This window comes from Phasianus colchicus, chromosome 6 (genome assembly GCF_987193195.1).
Source record: "Phasianus colchicus chromosome 6, bPhaCol1.hap1.1, whole genome shotgun sequence".
Lineage (NCBI taxonomy): Eukaryota > Metazoa > Chordata > Aves > Galliformes > Phasianidae > Phasianus > Phasianus colchicus.
Window position 1 is genome coordinate 45,023,255 of NC_143441.1, and position 14,339 is coordinate 45,037,593.

Sequence of the window (14,339 nt, forward strand, 5' to 3'; positions counted from 1 at the left end):
TTTATTGATTTGTCTTGTACTCTGGGAAAGTGCCGAGTACATTGCAAGCTGTTCACTTTTGGTTGTGCACTTGTGGCAAGCTTGAAAGGCGCACAAACATGAAACAAATCTTAGACAAGCTTTGCTCACTGATGTCTGATATTTTTCTATTTAAAATGCTCGTTTGCCACAAGGCCTTCAGATCAAGAGAGGTAAATCCTACCTACTTTTCTAATGTAGGAAGCTCTCAGCTATAATTTAGAGAAAAGGTTCTCTCCTCTGCTTTAAAACTGCAGTAAATTAAAACTCTTCTAGGTTGAATGATTTTTGTGACAGCAGTGATCTTAGCCTGACTCTGAATTTTTCAGCATCCAAAGAGTAAAATTTGTCTGGTGGCTGTTATCCCTGCATCTTCTTTCCTAGTTTAGCTTAAAAATATAACAAATATAAATTGTAAATACTCTGTACTTCATGAGACTGCAGTGTAAGTCAGAACAGCGTTAGCACTTCAGAATAATATCTTTTCATTGAAAGTGGTGGGCATGTTATTTTTCAGAAAGCAATGACTGTCAAACATGCAGATATGTATTTCCTTGCATAGCACAGTTTTCAGGACTTAAGAGGTGGGTGGAGGAGAAAACAGTCCAACTGCAGTAGCATCTTAGAATATAGTGTGTTAGTTTTCACAATTCTGGCTTAGAATAATTCAGTATCCTTAAGAAAAAGAAAAATAGCTCAAACCAACAAAAGCATATAGCAGTACCTTCTTCTGAATGAAATTAGCCACACTTTCTTTTGCAAATTAAGTAATTTGGAATGAATAATATATTTGCAGAGACTATTATGGAAAAGTAACATTTCTGTAAGTGGCTTATAGACTTTCTTGTTATAAACTCAGATAATTCCCAATTTCTTTGTTACGCAGCTTTATTCTGTCAGTGAATTGTTCTGTAAAAATGTTTTTGCCTTTTTTTCTGAAGAGCACAGTTCTTTCCAATGCCACAAGATGGCATTTCATTTCAATTGTATTTGTGATCTGAAAGGAATAAGATTGAATACTTTACATAATCCTAATGATGCCTCTATATTGACTTCGCAGTTATCAAAAAACCCCAAGCTGTAAGATGATATTCTAATATGTAATTTGTGAAAGAAAAGCAGCAATTATTTGTTTGATGTTAATATATTTGTGTAATTGTACCCATTTTGTAGACACTAAAAAGCTGCTCTGCTTTTAAAAAAGTATAGTAAGAATTTAGGTGGAAATTAAAAGTAAGAGGAATTATCAAAAGAAATTTCATGAATTTCAGCAATTTATCTTGTAATTTTGAATGCATACAATTCCAAAGAGGATTACTAGTTAGTTACTAGTAATTAGTTACTAGTAAGTATTTCAGTGTATTCTGTAAGCTACTTGGTATTAGAATTTGCTTGTTTGATGTGAAATATTGTGGAAATCACAGGATTGCCTTCAGATACCAATTAATAGGTAGCTAACTACTTTGTTTAACCCTGTTCAGAGCATGTTGTTGTTGGTAACAGTGGTACATTTCTTTAAATTTCAGGCTGTTCTTGAGCACCTTCACTCTAGCAGTTTCAGCTGGTGCAGTCCTGCTTCTGCCTTTCTCAATAATCAGCAATGAGATCCTGCTTTCTTTTCCACAAAACTACTATATTCAGTGGTTAAATGGCTCACTAATTCATGGTTAGTACTCAGCATAATGTAATTAAAATGGATATCTTCATTATTTTTAAACTAATAACACTATTTTCATTTGAGATGTTAGATGAATTGTTGATATTTTCTTGGTTAGTTGGGTTTGCTGCTGGATTGTGCGTCATAAAAATCTGTTTTCATTGTTCTGTTGTTTAATCCCTTCAAGCCTGAGTAATTCTTTAATAAACCAAATTGACTTCTTGAAATACTGTTGTAAATAAGACCTACCTAAGCTTAAGTAACTTGAAAACATACTGTTAAACTTCCTGATGTGTAAATGCAAATTTCATAAGCCTGTTTGCTTATGATGATAACTACTTTGTATATAAAGGACATTTCACTTGAAGAAACATGCTAGCTGTGGGCAGTTATGATTAGATAGTTAAATTCAACTCTTAATTGTTTGTAAGTAAGGAAAATCAGAATGTAGATGTATCAAGCATAATAAAGAGGCATGATAAAAATGCAACTTGTTTTCATTGAAACAGTTCAAGAAGAGTGTAATTTCTGGAAACATACTTGCAGGGATGATGCCTTGAGCTTTGTATTCTTTCCAATACTGATTAATATGCTTGAGTGTAAGAAAATATATGTAATGAATACTAACTAATTTGATAACTTTTTGCACACCTCTATGTGTCTCAGGGAAATAGCTGGTGGGAACATGAACATGATGTTCTTCAATGCAATTGGTAGGAGGAAGGAGATAATATGTTATAAATTAATACTCTCTGAAATTTCAGAGGTACTTAATCTGAAATCATAAAATCATAGAATCACCAAGGTTGGAAAAGACCCACAGGATCACCTAGTCCAACCATCCACTGATCACCAATAGTTCTCACTAAACCATGTTCCTCAACACAATGTTCAAACATTCCTTGAACACCTCCAGGGTTGGTGACTCCACCACCTCCCTGGGCAGCCCATTCCACTGCCTAATGAATAAAGTTAAGATGGTAATTGGGCTCTGCATGAAATCACATCAAATCTCATTTTTTGTTTGGTAATACACACTTCAGTAAGACATCTGATAATATGCATAGCAAATTCCTGAATTTCCCCATCCCCCAACTTGGAAGGTTTCATTAATGAGAAGAAGTAATTTTACAACAGATTTGATGTGTGGGTAGGTAAAGCCAGGAGATAAAGCATGTCGTCTGTTATCTTTCTGAAATTGAGTGTTTTTTTTTGTGTGATCTACATAGCAAAACAAGAAAATAAGAGAAATTATGGAATAAAGACATACTTTAAGGGAATAGACTCTGTACTGTTCAGGAAGTGGGATATCATTGGAGAATGCCCCAAAGGTGAAGCAACCCAGGAGAGATGCTTATTTCCAGGGGTAACCTCCTTAAAGTGCTGTATGAGTGCACCTGAGTGTGCATGACAGCAAGTAGGTGTGGTGTGATAGGGAACTCCTGGGGTCAAATCTGAAGAGGAGTTTCATGGATGGTAGAAGTGGGGATGAGCTGCCTAGGAGGAGTATAGAAATAGCACCTGGATTAATATTTTGGGGTGAAATTAAGGAAGCCTGATTTCCTAACTGGGACATAGGGACACATATACAGCAAGATGAAGGAAAGCATCATCCTGTTGTTAACTTGAGGTAATTCTTGCCTTAGTCTTTGCTAGCAAGGTCTGCTTTAGGATTTCATGAGTCTGTACCAAATTGTGGCACAGAGGGGGAGGCAGGGGAGGGTAGAGACCCTGAGTGTTATAGGAGAGGACTGTGTTAGATAATGAAAGGGAACAGACAGATCAGAGGGCTGCATCCCTGGGTGCAAAGAGATTGTGGAAAAGAGAAAGCTCAGGGAGCTGACTGCAGTATTTACTGACCTACATGGGGATGAGAAAAGAGGCAGATTCTTTTCTGCTGCATGCAGTATGAAGCAGGAGGCAATGTGTGCAGGACATAAGGGAAATATGCTTCACAATGGATGGTTAAAAGGTCATCCAGAGAGACTAAATCCTTGGAAATTTTCCGAAATTTAACTGGCTAAAGTTTTGAGTAGCCTGACTGCACCTGCAGATTATCTATTGTAATGAGGGATCAGGCTCCATGACTTCAAAGTTTTTTGATAGTCACACTTGTATTAGGGTGCTGCTAGTTTAGCACGTCTCCTACTTGGTAATGGGCAATTTAGCTGTTCAGGCAGTTATATTCTTCTCTCTCAAACACGGGAAAAGAGACTGTTTCATAGAAAATAATCCTTCACACTGTGTCTGAGTTTACTTTGGGGAGAATACAGTGTTGCAGAGGATGAAAGTTCTATAGCGAGCAATTCTGCAGTATTCTATATGTTAGAGTTTTTATAATACTTCAGAAAATGCAGGTTATTTGGAAATCTACTGGAAAAATGTAGTTTTCAGATAGGAAGGCCTCTGAACTGTTCTGTGAACATCATCTTTTGATTTAATATGATAGTAATAGAATCATAGAGTGGCCTGGGTTGAAAAGGACCACAATGATCATTGAATGACCCCTGCTATGTGCAGGGTTGACAACCATCAGACCGGGCTGCCCAGAGCTACATCCAGCCTGGCCTTGAATAGCTCCAGGGATGGGGCATCCACAACCTAAAGTTGCAGTCCTTAAGCCTGCATGGTATCGTGTGCATTTCCTAAGTCCAATAGCAATGGCCAACAGTCAGCATCTGTGTGTTTCCAAGTTTGATCAAAGCTGGTGCTAGTGGTAGAGGTGACTGAACTAAAACAGAATTTACCTCAGTTGGTGTGAAGCCAGGAGAGAATTTTTACAGGTTTCAGGGGCTTCTCAGAACTTGAGGACAAGTCGGTGTTTATTTCAGAACTTTACCTTTGGAAGGGGCTCCCTCTTGTGGCATTCACTGGGTTTGCAAAGTAGTGTTGCTTTGCTTTTTAAAACCCTGTTCCTGTGAAAGAATAGTCTACCTATTTGAAGCGATTTGTGAATAATACGTGCTGAAAGCTGATAGAGAAAATGTTGCTATCTCTGCGACTGTCTAGCATTGATTTTATTTTATTTGATTTTTTACTGTTCTGCAAATGTTACTGAATGGGAAAACTGGTATTGCTTTAAAATGCTTATGTTAATTTATCGATGGCAGATATAGTCTGAGAAACTTAATTGTAATCTTAAGGTGTGTTGTTTTTACTGTTGGCTGTTGTTTTTTTGTCTGTTTTGTCATATAGAATAATGCCATAGAATAAAGTATATGCTTTCAATTTTTGAAACTAGGAAGAGGGCCTTTAGCTAGGCCCAGATTAAATAGTCTTAACTAATGTGTGCTGAGCTAAACCCAGACAGGGTTGAGCTTCTAACAGCTGTAGTGTTCACTTGTGCTGTTGTTAGGTACAGCCACCAGGTGGAGGTAGAATGCAAAGAAACAGTCATGAATCAGAAAAGAATTGCTGAGGCTGTTCTATGGTTGTCAAAGACCAAGTTTTTAATTTTTGTTTTATTAACTTATTTCTTTGGCGATTTTCTTAAGTCACTGCAAAAACGTTTAAGAAAAGAGACCTTTCCCCAAAACCAACCACTAAAACTGCTTAAAGCTTTATATATGTTAAGATCTGTAAACATCTTAGGCAGTTTCATGGTATGATCTATATAATAGTAACTATTTATTTTTTGTGTGTATTTTAATTTGATTTCTTATCCTAATTTGATAACTTAGAAATGTAATAGGGGAAGAAGGCCCTCTGTGTTCAGTCAGTGAAGTGGATGGAAAGAAAGATAAATGAGAACCTGTTGGAATGTATGCATATATACGTGTGTGAATGTATGTCATCAGCACTACAGTACTGTCCTTACCTCTCATAATGTTAAATTTATGTTGTAGCTCTGCAGTTTAATATTGTGTATCAGCTGCTAATGTGTAAATTTTAGTTTCCAACTTCTTAGGCATCACTTGAGATGTGTACCACCATCCCATCTCTTAAAATGCTCTGTACGTATTATATGCATCTCTTAGCACTGTTTTGATTTGTAGAGACATGTAACACAGCTGATGAAATTTTGACAATTGTGTATACAGTTTTAATTAGTTCAGTTTGTTAGTTTCAGATATATTTTCCATTAGAGAAAATATCTGAACTAGAAAGACTCCTACCTTCCCCTGTCCCCCCCAAAACAAACAAAATCAGGTAATAATATTTCAACTCAAAAACTTCTGTGCATTTTCTGGAGGAGTGGGTGTGTATATATATGTTTATACATACATATATATAAATGTATACACACATAAACAGAACTCTTGTTATTGTATTTCTGATAAGGACTTCTGATTCTATTCTTCCTGATGTTGTTTTGTGTTAATTAACGTTCCTTACATGGTAACAGGACCTTCCTGACAGCAAATTCTAAAGAGAAAAATCCCCTTCTTTGTTAGCTAAGTTTAGCCACCTTCAGGCAGTCTGTTTTCTTTAGCATTTCAGTATTGTATTTCATGCATCTTTTGGCTTTTTCTTGTCTTATTTTGTATCACTTACTTAGCTAAGCTTGTGTCCTGGCACTATCAACTGATGAAGTACATTCCCTGTCATTTTTTTCCTCCTTTAAATTAAATATTTTACAGGGAATAAACATAAGTCTGGTGAAAATCTTTTTTCTTCTTTTACTTTTCATTTTTGTTTCTTTTTAAGGAGTGAATAGGTGAAGATAACTCCTAAACATTTCATATTTTGAACTAAATACAGGGATTTTATTCCATAATGACTTCTCATACCATGCAGCACGCACTTCTTCCTATTTTTTCCAAACTGGATAATTTTTGGAAAGGAAACAAGCCTGTGTGTGAGAAGGAAGATGGTATTTTGATTTTTCTTTATTTTTTTTTTTTTATCCTGGAGGATGTTCTTTTTTGGATTTCAGGTGATATACTAGTCGTGTAGAATTGTGGATGTGTGTGTGTTTTTCTCAGCTGCTAAATAGAAGCTGTATTTTCAGGATGCTGTACTTGTCACACTAACTAAACCTGATAGCTACGCTTGTATGAATGTGCAGGTTAAGCTGTAGTACTTCTTAAGAAGAAATACAGCATTATGTAAACATCTGATAGGATGATGTTTATGAGTACGTATTTGTTTCAGAACATGTCCATATCAGAAAATCTTAATAAAGTGGATAGCCTTAATGGAGATCAGTTATCACTTCACATTGCTTCTTAAACCTTATCCCTTCCTGTTGATGTTACATGTGTTTTACAGATGTCCTAGTAGTAGTCAGTTGCTTTCTTCTAAGTCAGAGTGGTTGAGGTTGGAAGGGACCTCTGGAAATTGTCTTGTCTATGCCCCTACTCAATGTAGTCAGTTAGAAAAGACTATTCAAGGCCTTTTGGGTTTTATACACCTAAGAATGGAAATTATAGAATGCTTCTGGGCAACCTGTTGCAGTGTTTGACCACAATGGCAGTGAAAAAGATATATTTTTTTTCCTTCTTGTTTTTAGTTTGTGCTTGTTGCCTTGTCTCCTTTCACTGGAGACCACTACGAGAAGTCCAACTCTGCTTCCTTACCATCTCCCCCATCAGATATTTATATACATTGATGAAATCAGCTCTTTTTTTCTTGAAGATTAATTATCTTTGGGGTCTTTTGGGCTTGTTAGAATATATTCTGATTTGTATGGAGGAGCCTACAGCTGGCTGCAGCATTCCAAATGTACATCACCAGTGCTGAGTAGAGGAAGGGTTACCTCCTTTGGAATGCTTACAACACTTCTCCTAATGCAACAAAGAATGCATTTAGATGTCTTTGTTGCAAGAGCTCCTGTTCAACTTGGTACCTAACAGGACTTTAGAGACCTTTTCTACCAGGCTGTATTCTCACCAGTTGGTCCTCAATGTGCTCTGTGCCATTTGTCTAACCTGTTGAGGATCATCTGAACAGCAGAACGCTACTCCTATCACTGGCAAATTTGCTGAAGATGCACTCCTTCCTATCATCCAGGTCATTAATAAAGATGTTAACCTCAGTACTCCAGGGGTGGACCAGTGGTGCCTGGCTTCTAGCTTGACTTTATGCTGTTACTCACAACCTTTAGATCACAAAAGCTCAGCCACTTTTCAGTCTGCCTCATTGTCCAGTAGTCTATCCCATATTTCATGAGCTACTCCATGGGAATGTTCTGGGAGATGATGTTGAAAGCATTACTAAGGTTCAGATAGTCTAATCTCCTCTTATAACTGAGCTAATTATATCATTGTGGGAGCTGCAGTCTTTCAGTTTGGAGGTAGTGATAATATTTTTCAAAATGTCCACAGTTTGTTTAAGTTTCTCTGAAGGAAAAATGTGTGAGATAGTGAATACATAGAACTGATTTTTTTGAGATTTGCTTGTGATAAACTACTTTTCTCCTGAAATTTATTTTTTTAATACACCAAAAAGTGGGATATAGTGAAAGTAGTCAACCTGATTTTGCAGCCTGTTTTCCAAGATTTCACCCAGTTTCTCTCTTGAAGTTGGTACCCAATTCTTGTTCAAAGCTTATAATGCAGAATGATATGAGTATTTTCTTTTTTAAGCAGTGACCCATAGATAGCTCTGTATCCATTACACTCTGGTGTCTGTTAGTACTTAAATGTTTGCTTTGTTGTTGTATGTAACAAAGGAAAATGTAACATAAGTAACTTCTAATATAGAGAAACTTGTAATGTAAACTTTTTCTTGTTCATTTCAGGTTTGTGGAATCTTGCTTCTCTTTTTTCCAATTTATGTTTGTTTGTATTGATGCCCTTTGCCTTTTTCTTCTTGGAATCGGAAGGATTTGCTGGCTTAAAAAAGGTAGGAAAATGCTGTTAAATGCACGTGGAGTGTTTGCAGTACATGTTCCATTCTCAGTCCTCATTTCTAGTGGAACAAGTTACAGTTTTGGGAGGACTTCTGTGCTGGGTTGTGGATGCTTATGTGAATGTGTACATACAGATGTGCCAACTTGAACAAGCAGATGAAGTGAGCACACAATACGTGGTTGTGAGTAATCTTTAGGAAAAGTCCCATGTATGCTGACATCAAGAAAAAAACAAGAAAACGGTTTAACATGTGGTTTGTTTTTTAATAATGTTTTAACTGAGGTTTTTTTGAGGCAGATAATTTAGTTGGGATGTTTTTTAAACAAACAAGTTCAATCAATGCACTAGAAATAAAGCAGTGGGAAGAAGTCCAGGCTTCTTAATGGGATGGCTGATTAAATAACATGAACCGGAGAAAACTGAAAAGCGTGATGTGCGAGTTCTAAAAGTCAAAATGTTACAAAAAAAAGATTTTATTTAGAACTGTTCAGATGAAAGAGAACTTCAGAAATCATCTAGTCCACCTGCCTCATCACTGCAGGACTAAGCAAAAGTTAAGCATTTTATTAAGGGTATTATCCAAGTGCTTCTTGAACACTGATATGCGTGGGGCATACTTAACAATTAACAATGTGTTAAGAAAGCTAATCTTAACTATCTTAAATGAGTAGAAAATAACAAACAATTTTCAAGTTTATTGAATGTGGTAAAGTTGAGAGGACTGACTTCTGATGAAGCATGGAACTTGGGAAAGCAATTTCTCAATAACGTGATAATAATAATATACGAATAATAATGTGATCTAAAGAAATGTAATGAAATATTACTGTAAAGAGAGGCAAAGCAAAATGAATTGCAAATGGTGAACATCAAATGACTGAAACTAGAATGACTGTCTGGGGACTTGTTGAAGCACATGTTTTTAGTAGTTTTCATCATCCAGAAGATAACACTTTTTATTTTTAATGATACTATGCTTGAGGGGATTCCACACCCTTTGGATGACACTTCATAGAAAGCAAAGGATTCTGGAAAGTGCCCTGAAATAAGGAAAATGAAAAGAATGAGAAGACTATTGAGTTATCAATGGTTTGCATGTAGAATCAGCAAGGTGATGATTGTTGTGGGGAGGAAAACAGAATTCTTGGTTGCATTGACAAGGCCAGATGCACAGAGATGAAGTCACTGTTTTCGTTCTTGGTGGAATTGGGGAAGCTTCCAGACAAGTGCACCATTCAGTTTGAGATTGTTGAGTTCATATAGACACTTGAGGGAACAAGGGAAAACAAAGAAAGTGTTCTTGGAAAGCAGAGCATGAAGGAAACTTCAATTCAGAACAAATAATGTGAAGAATTAGGGATTGTCTTCTACAGTTGAAGCTTCTGGTAGATTACATAGACTGAGCAAGATAGCTCTGTCAGAATGGACCTGTGGAACCCTACTGGGATGGTGTGTACATACCTGTCTGGTATCCTGTTTTACTGACTGAACTGTAGATGTATGCAAATTACTTCAGTGTAAGCTTGGATGACCACACTAATGAATTCAGCTTCTGAAGTCTGGCAGTGCATTAACTGTTGTCTGTATTACTGTGTTTAGTTCTACTTACCCAGCTTGGACTGCAGAACGTTCTGCTTTCCACTCCTTCCTTCTCTTCAGATATCCATAGGCCTAACAACACTTCCAGCAGCTCAGTTTGTCCTTTCAGTTTTCAAGTGGAGAATGTTCCATTTTGCTTTTTTTGCCTGTGTTTAGCTACAGTTAAAGTATTTCAGAAGTACATTGGCTAGTCTTAGTCAAGTTTGTTCTTGGTTGGAGTGCTGACAAGAATGACTATTTTTCCTTCAGGCACTATATGTACAATGTGTTCTCCTGTAGATTGCTGTTGACTGCAACAGTTGCATTGTGTATCCTAGGTGCCTTAGACTTGGGATTTACATTAAACTTTAAAATTTATGTTGTAGCTGTTAAACATAGGAATGGGGTTTGTTGGTAGCTAGTAGCAAGATAAATAGGGTCACCTTTATATGTGTACACTTGGAAGCATTTACAACTCAAGATGAGATAAAACTGTAATCTGAGTGTAGATGTCAATAAAAGACTTCCCTTATATTTTAGCACGTTAGTTAATTCTTTCTCTTCAGCAAAGACTTCGAAACCATGATTACCTTGTAAAATTGTGGTACATAAAACCAGTTTATTAATGCTTGTGCAAGTCTTGTCATTCATCACGTTATACTAATGAGCCAGAGAGGTTTAAAAAAAAATAATAATAATTCAAATGCTATTATGGTTAATTGACAAAATCAGATTTCAGTGGTCTTCATTTAAAGGAGCATTTCATGCATGTAGCAAAGCTTGCAGCATTTAAGAGAAGAGTGAGCTACTGTGGATGTGAGGATGTTGAATAAAGTGGTTGGTGCAGAATATATAATCTTTATTCTTTCAGTTGGGAGTTTGATATGTGGTATGGGGAAAGTAGTTGATTTTAGGTATCTGCTCAGATCTAATTTGGACAAAAGGACTGTTTCACTGGAGGCTTTTATGGATTTCACCTTAAATGGGTCATTAAATTGCCTTTGTTATGATGAATCTTTGTTACAGTGAGTAAGTAGGTCCTCCGGGATTTAGGTGTACAGTCAAGACATCAATTTGAAGATGTTCTTGTAAGAATTACATGTTGGATTTTAATAGAAGTTATGAAAAATGAATAAGGGGTTCAGTTCTGAAATGGACTAATGTTTTATTTTGCTATTGGATTTCTTTGTTCAGTTTATATCGTGACAATATTGTTTATTCTCATTACATATGGGCCCAAATCCCTACGTTTTATGTTTGTCTGCCTATCATGAATTATGCTAAAAGTTGATTTTAATCTATTTGTTGTCGCATGTTGCAAGCTGTATTTCAGATAGCACAGAGGTTAGTATTTCAAGGTCTGTATATTTTTATTTCCATGCTCTTTTATGGAAGTATTGCCCCCTTAACTATTTTAAGTTTCATGAATCTGAATGGGTTTGATTAACCATCTTCCAATTTACTATGTCTTTTTTCTTGGTTGCTAGTATACTTTCTAAATGGCACATGGCCCCTCTTACAGACTCATTGACTTCCCTAGGGCAACAGTTTAAAACAACCAACCACTTGCATATTATGCAGAGGAGAGAAATACGGAAATTAGACACTCACCATGGGCGGATGCAGCACTGTGCTGAAAAATCAAACTGATTCTCTGCTTAGCTTTTAATTAAAGCCACTATTTTAATTCAAAAAGGGTATTTGGGGCCTAAGGGAGGGCTGACAGTGCACTTTTAAAGAGTTTAAGTGCTCTTTCTTGCTATAGTTTATTTCCATCTAATAGCAGATGCCATTATTATCTGGAATAATGTGTGTGTATATATATACATCTACAGTGATGTGCAAAACTTTATATACAGTGTGAATTTGTGCATACATTTACATGTAAACAGGTGTGAATTAGGCTTCTCAATACTATTGAAGTAATCAGAGTTCATTGTGTCACTGTTATTGTCATTGTTATGCCTCAGCCAGTGCTATTATCTGGAATAGCCTGAAGTACCTTCAATATCCTGCACTAGAATTGAAAACTTTTGCATGTCTTTAAATTCTTTAAATTCTTTGTCTTTGTAGAGTCTTTATATCAAGTTGTATTTCATGTTTAGATCCTCTGACAGCTCTTTGTCATGGGCCTTCATGTTCTGTAGTACAATTATGGAACAAAAGAGATGTCAGCTGTGTTCATTTGTTTCAGAATTAACCTTGTTCTTTAATGTTCCAAAAGAGGAAACTGTTATTTGTAGTTGAGCATCTATAGTTTGCAGTGCTGATGTTTCCATGTGTGATAAGGCTGCACAGAGAGTTACACAAATGCTGTGTGAAGAAGGCAAGCATTTTTGAAGAGATAATTGCTGTACCTTCCTTGACCTTAAAATGTGCTTTCTCTTGATGTAACTTCAACTGAAATTTGTATTTGTTTGAAGATGACGAAGATAAAGATGTTTAGGAGTAATTTCCTTGTAAGAAAATACAGAAGTGCGATTTACACCGTGAGAAACTGGTATAACTGGGTATTGCGTAATCAGGAGTGCAGAGTTTTAAAAAGGCTTTATGAAGCATTTTACCTTAATACTGATCTTTGAACTCGAAGTCACGGCATGAAGTTTAACATGAGCGACAGCAACATCCTGACCAATTATCCAAATTATCCAGACATCCCAAAATGTTCAGAACACAACACACAGAGTCTTTGGATTAAGAGGTTAACTCCTGGAACATCAAAGTAGTGCATGATAATAAAACCAAATAGTACAAAAATTTGAGGTAACTTCCTTGCTTAATTAATTAGGTAGACCAGGTGGAAGCGAAGAGGCCAGAGCTGGTGCTCAGAATGTCTATAAAGCTGAGCAACATGACAGCACAATGGAGGAGGAACAAAGATTTTTTTAATATACTTCTATCCTGTGTCACAGTTTGAAATTGTCCTGGTTTATGTCCCTTTTGGCAAACTTACATAAAAGTGACCCTGTACTGTATTTTATGACCAGATGACTTTTTTCCCAGTGGCTAATTTGTATCAGACCCTCATCTTAAAGACACACAGAAATGAGTAGGAAGTCCAAACAGGTTTGTCTCAATGAGCTTTCATTGCATGCTTTCATTATTTTTGCTCGTTTTTTGCCACTGATCATCCATAAATTGTTGGAAATGAGTGATTAAGGAAGTGCTGCTTAGTGTTAGTGGCACATGCACATTCTTGGTATGTTTTTTGTGGGTGAGAGGAAATCGCGTACTGCACAAACAAAAAGGAAAACTCCTGCTGGGAACCTTTCAAGGAAATTTAACTTGCATAATGTTTTGATCTTGGTGTTTATTACAGAAAATAAGAGTAATATTTCACCAGCTATTGTTATGTGTCAGCTAGGCTCTCCATCTGCTTGCCATTCCTTGATATCTCTTCCCAAAGTCTCATTTAGTTTATTTTAGTAAAAACACCACTTAAAAATGTAGCAACGTGTTCATATGCTTAAGGCAGGTGAGATGGGCCGGTGTTCTGAACAGTTTATTGCGTATTGCTTGCTACTGTATTAAATTCAGTTGTCGTGGCTGCAAAGTCCTGGTTGTATTAGCCGTTGTATTAGCAGTTGCAGCTTAGCTCTTGAAAGTAAATCTTGGGATGCACGTTCCATTCCCAATACTGAAATTCCCCGGTTTTCGCTACTAAAGGCTGATTTCTTCCCTTTCTGTACCTTTTCAGAGCTCAACTTTTGAAAGTGTTCATTGTAAATATAATCACTTATTTGGGGAGGGAGCAAAATGTTGGAACATTGCAAATGAAAGTTTTTTCTTTATTTCTGTAAAGATAAGCTGTTGTAACTTGCTGAGGAGCTACAGTATATACAGCTTACATCACCAACATTTGAGGTGTTGATATGCTTGTCATTGCTATTGATAGATTTTCCCACTCACTAAATAGACTAAATAAAGAGGCTAAACTCTGCTTAAATTTTGCAAGCTGTGTGTTACAGTGTATAGCATTTCAAACTTCAGGTAAGTAAACATCCCAATCAGGAAAGCTGCCCCTTTCCTTTCTTGATGGTTATGGAAATCGTAATTTCCTTGTTTTTTCCAGGCTTAATATAAATAAAACATTCCTAGTTTTCCTATTAGTATTTACAGGTCTCAGATTTTACTCTAGGTGTAGAACACAGCAAAATATTTTTGATATGTGATGAAAATATAGGAAGTCTGCTCACAGTTGGTTTTGAAGTATTTACTTCTAGAAACTGTTTTGCTAATCTCAAGAAGTATTTCATAGAGCGCAATTTGTTTTTATAACAAACGATCCTGGG

At 36.3% G+C, this 14,339-nt stretch overlaps 1 protein-coding gene across 3 annotated transcripts in view; it reads left to right on the forward strand.

Annotated features, from left to right (window-relative positions):
• Positions 1-14,339, forward strand: part of LMBR1 (limb development membrane protein 1) — a 62,185-nt gene that overhangs the window by 15,201 nt on the left and 32,645 nt on the right. For all 3 annotated transcript variants that reach the window (XM_031615952.2, XM_031615954.2, XM_031615953.2), the window contains exons 4-5: positions 1,545-1,684; positions 8,358-8,461. In XM_031615952.2, coding sequence (XP_031471812.1) covers positions 1,545-1,684; positions 8,358-8,461 — 244 coding nt within the window. The remainder of the gene's footprint in view (positions 1-1,544; positions 1,685-8,357; positions 8,462-14,339) is intronic.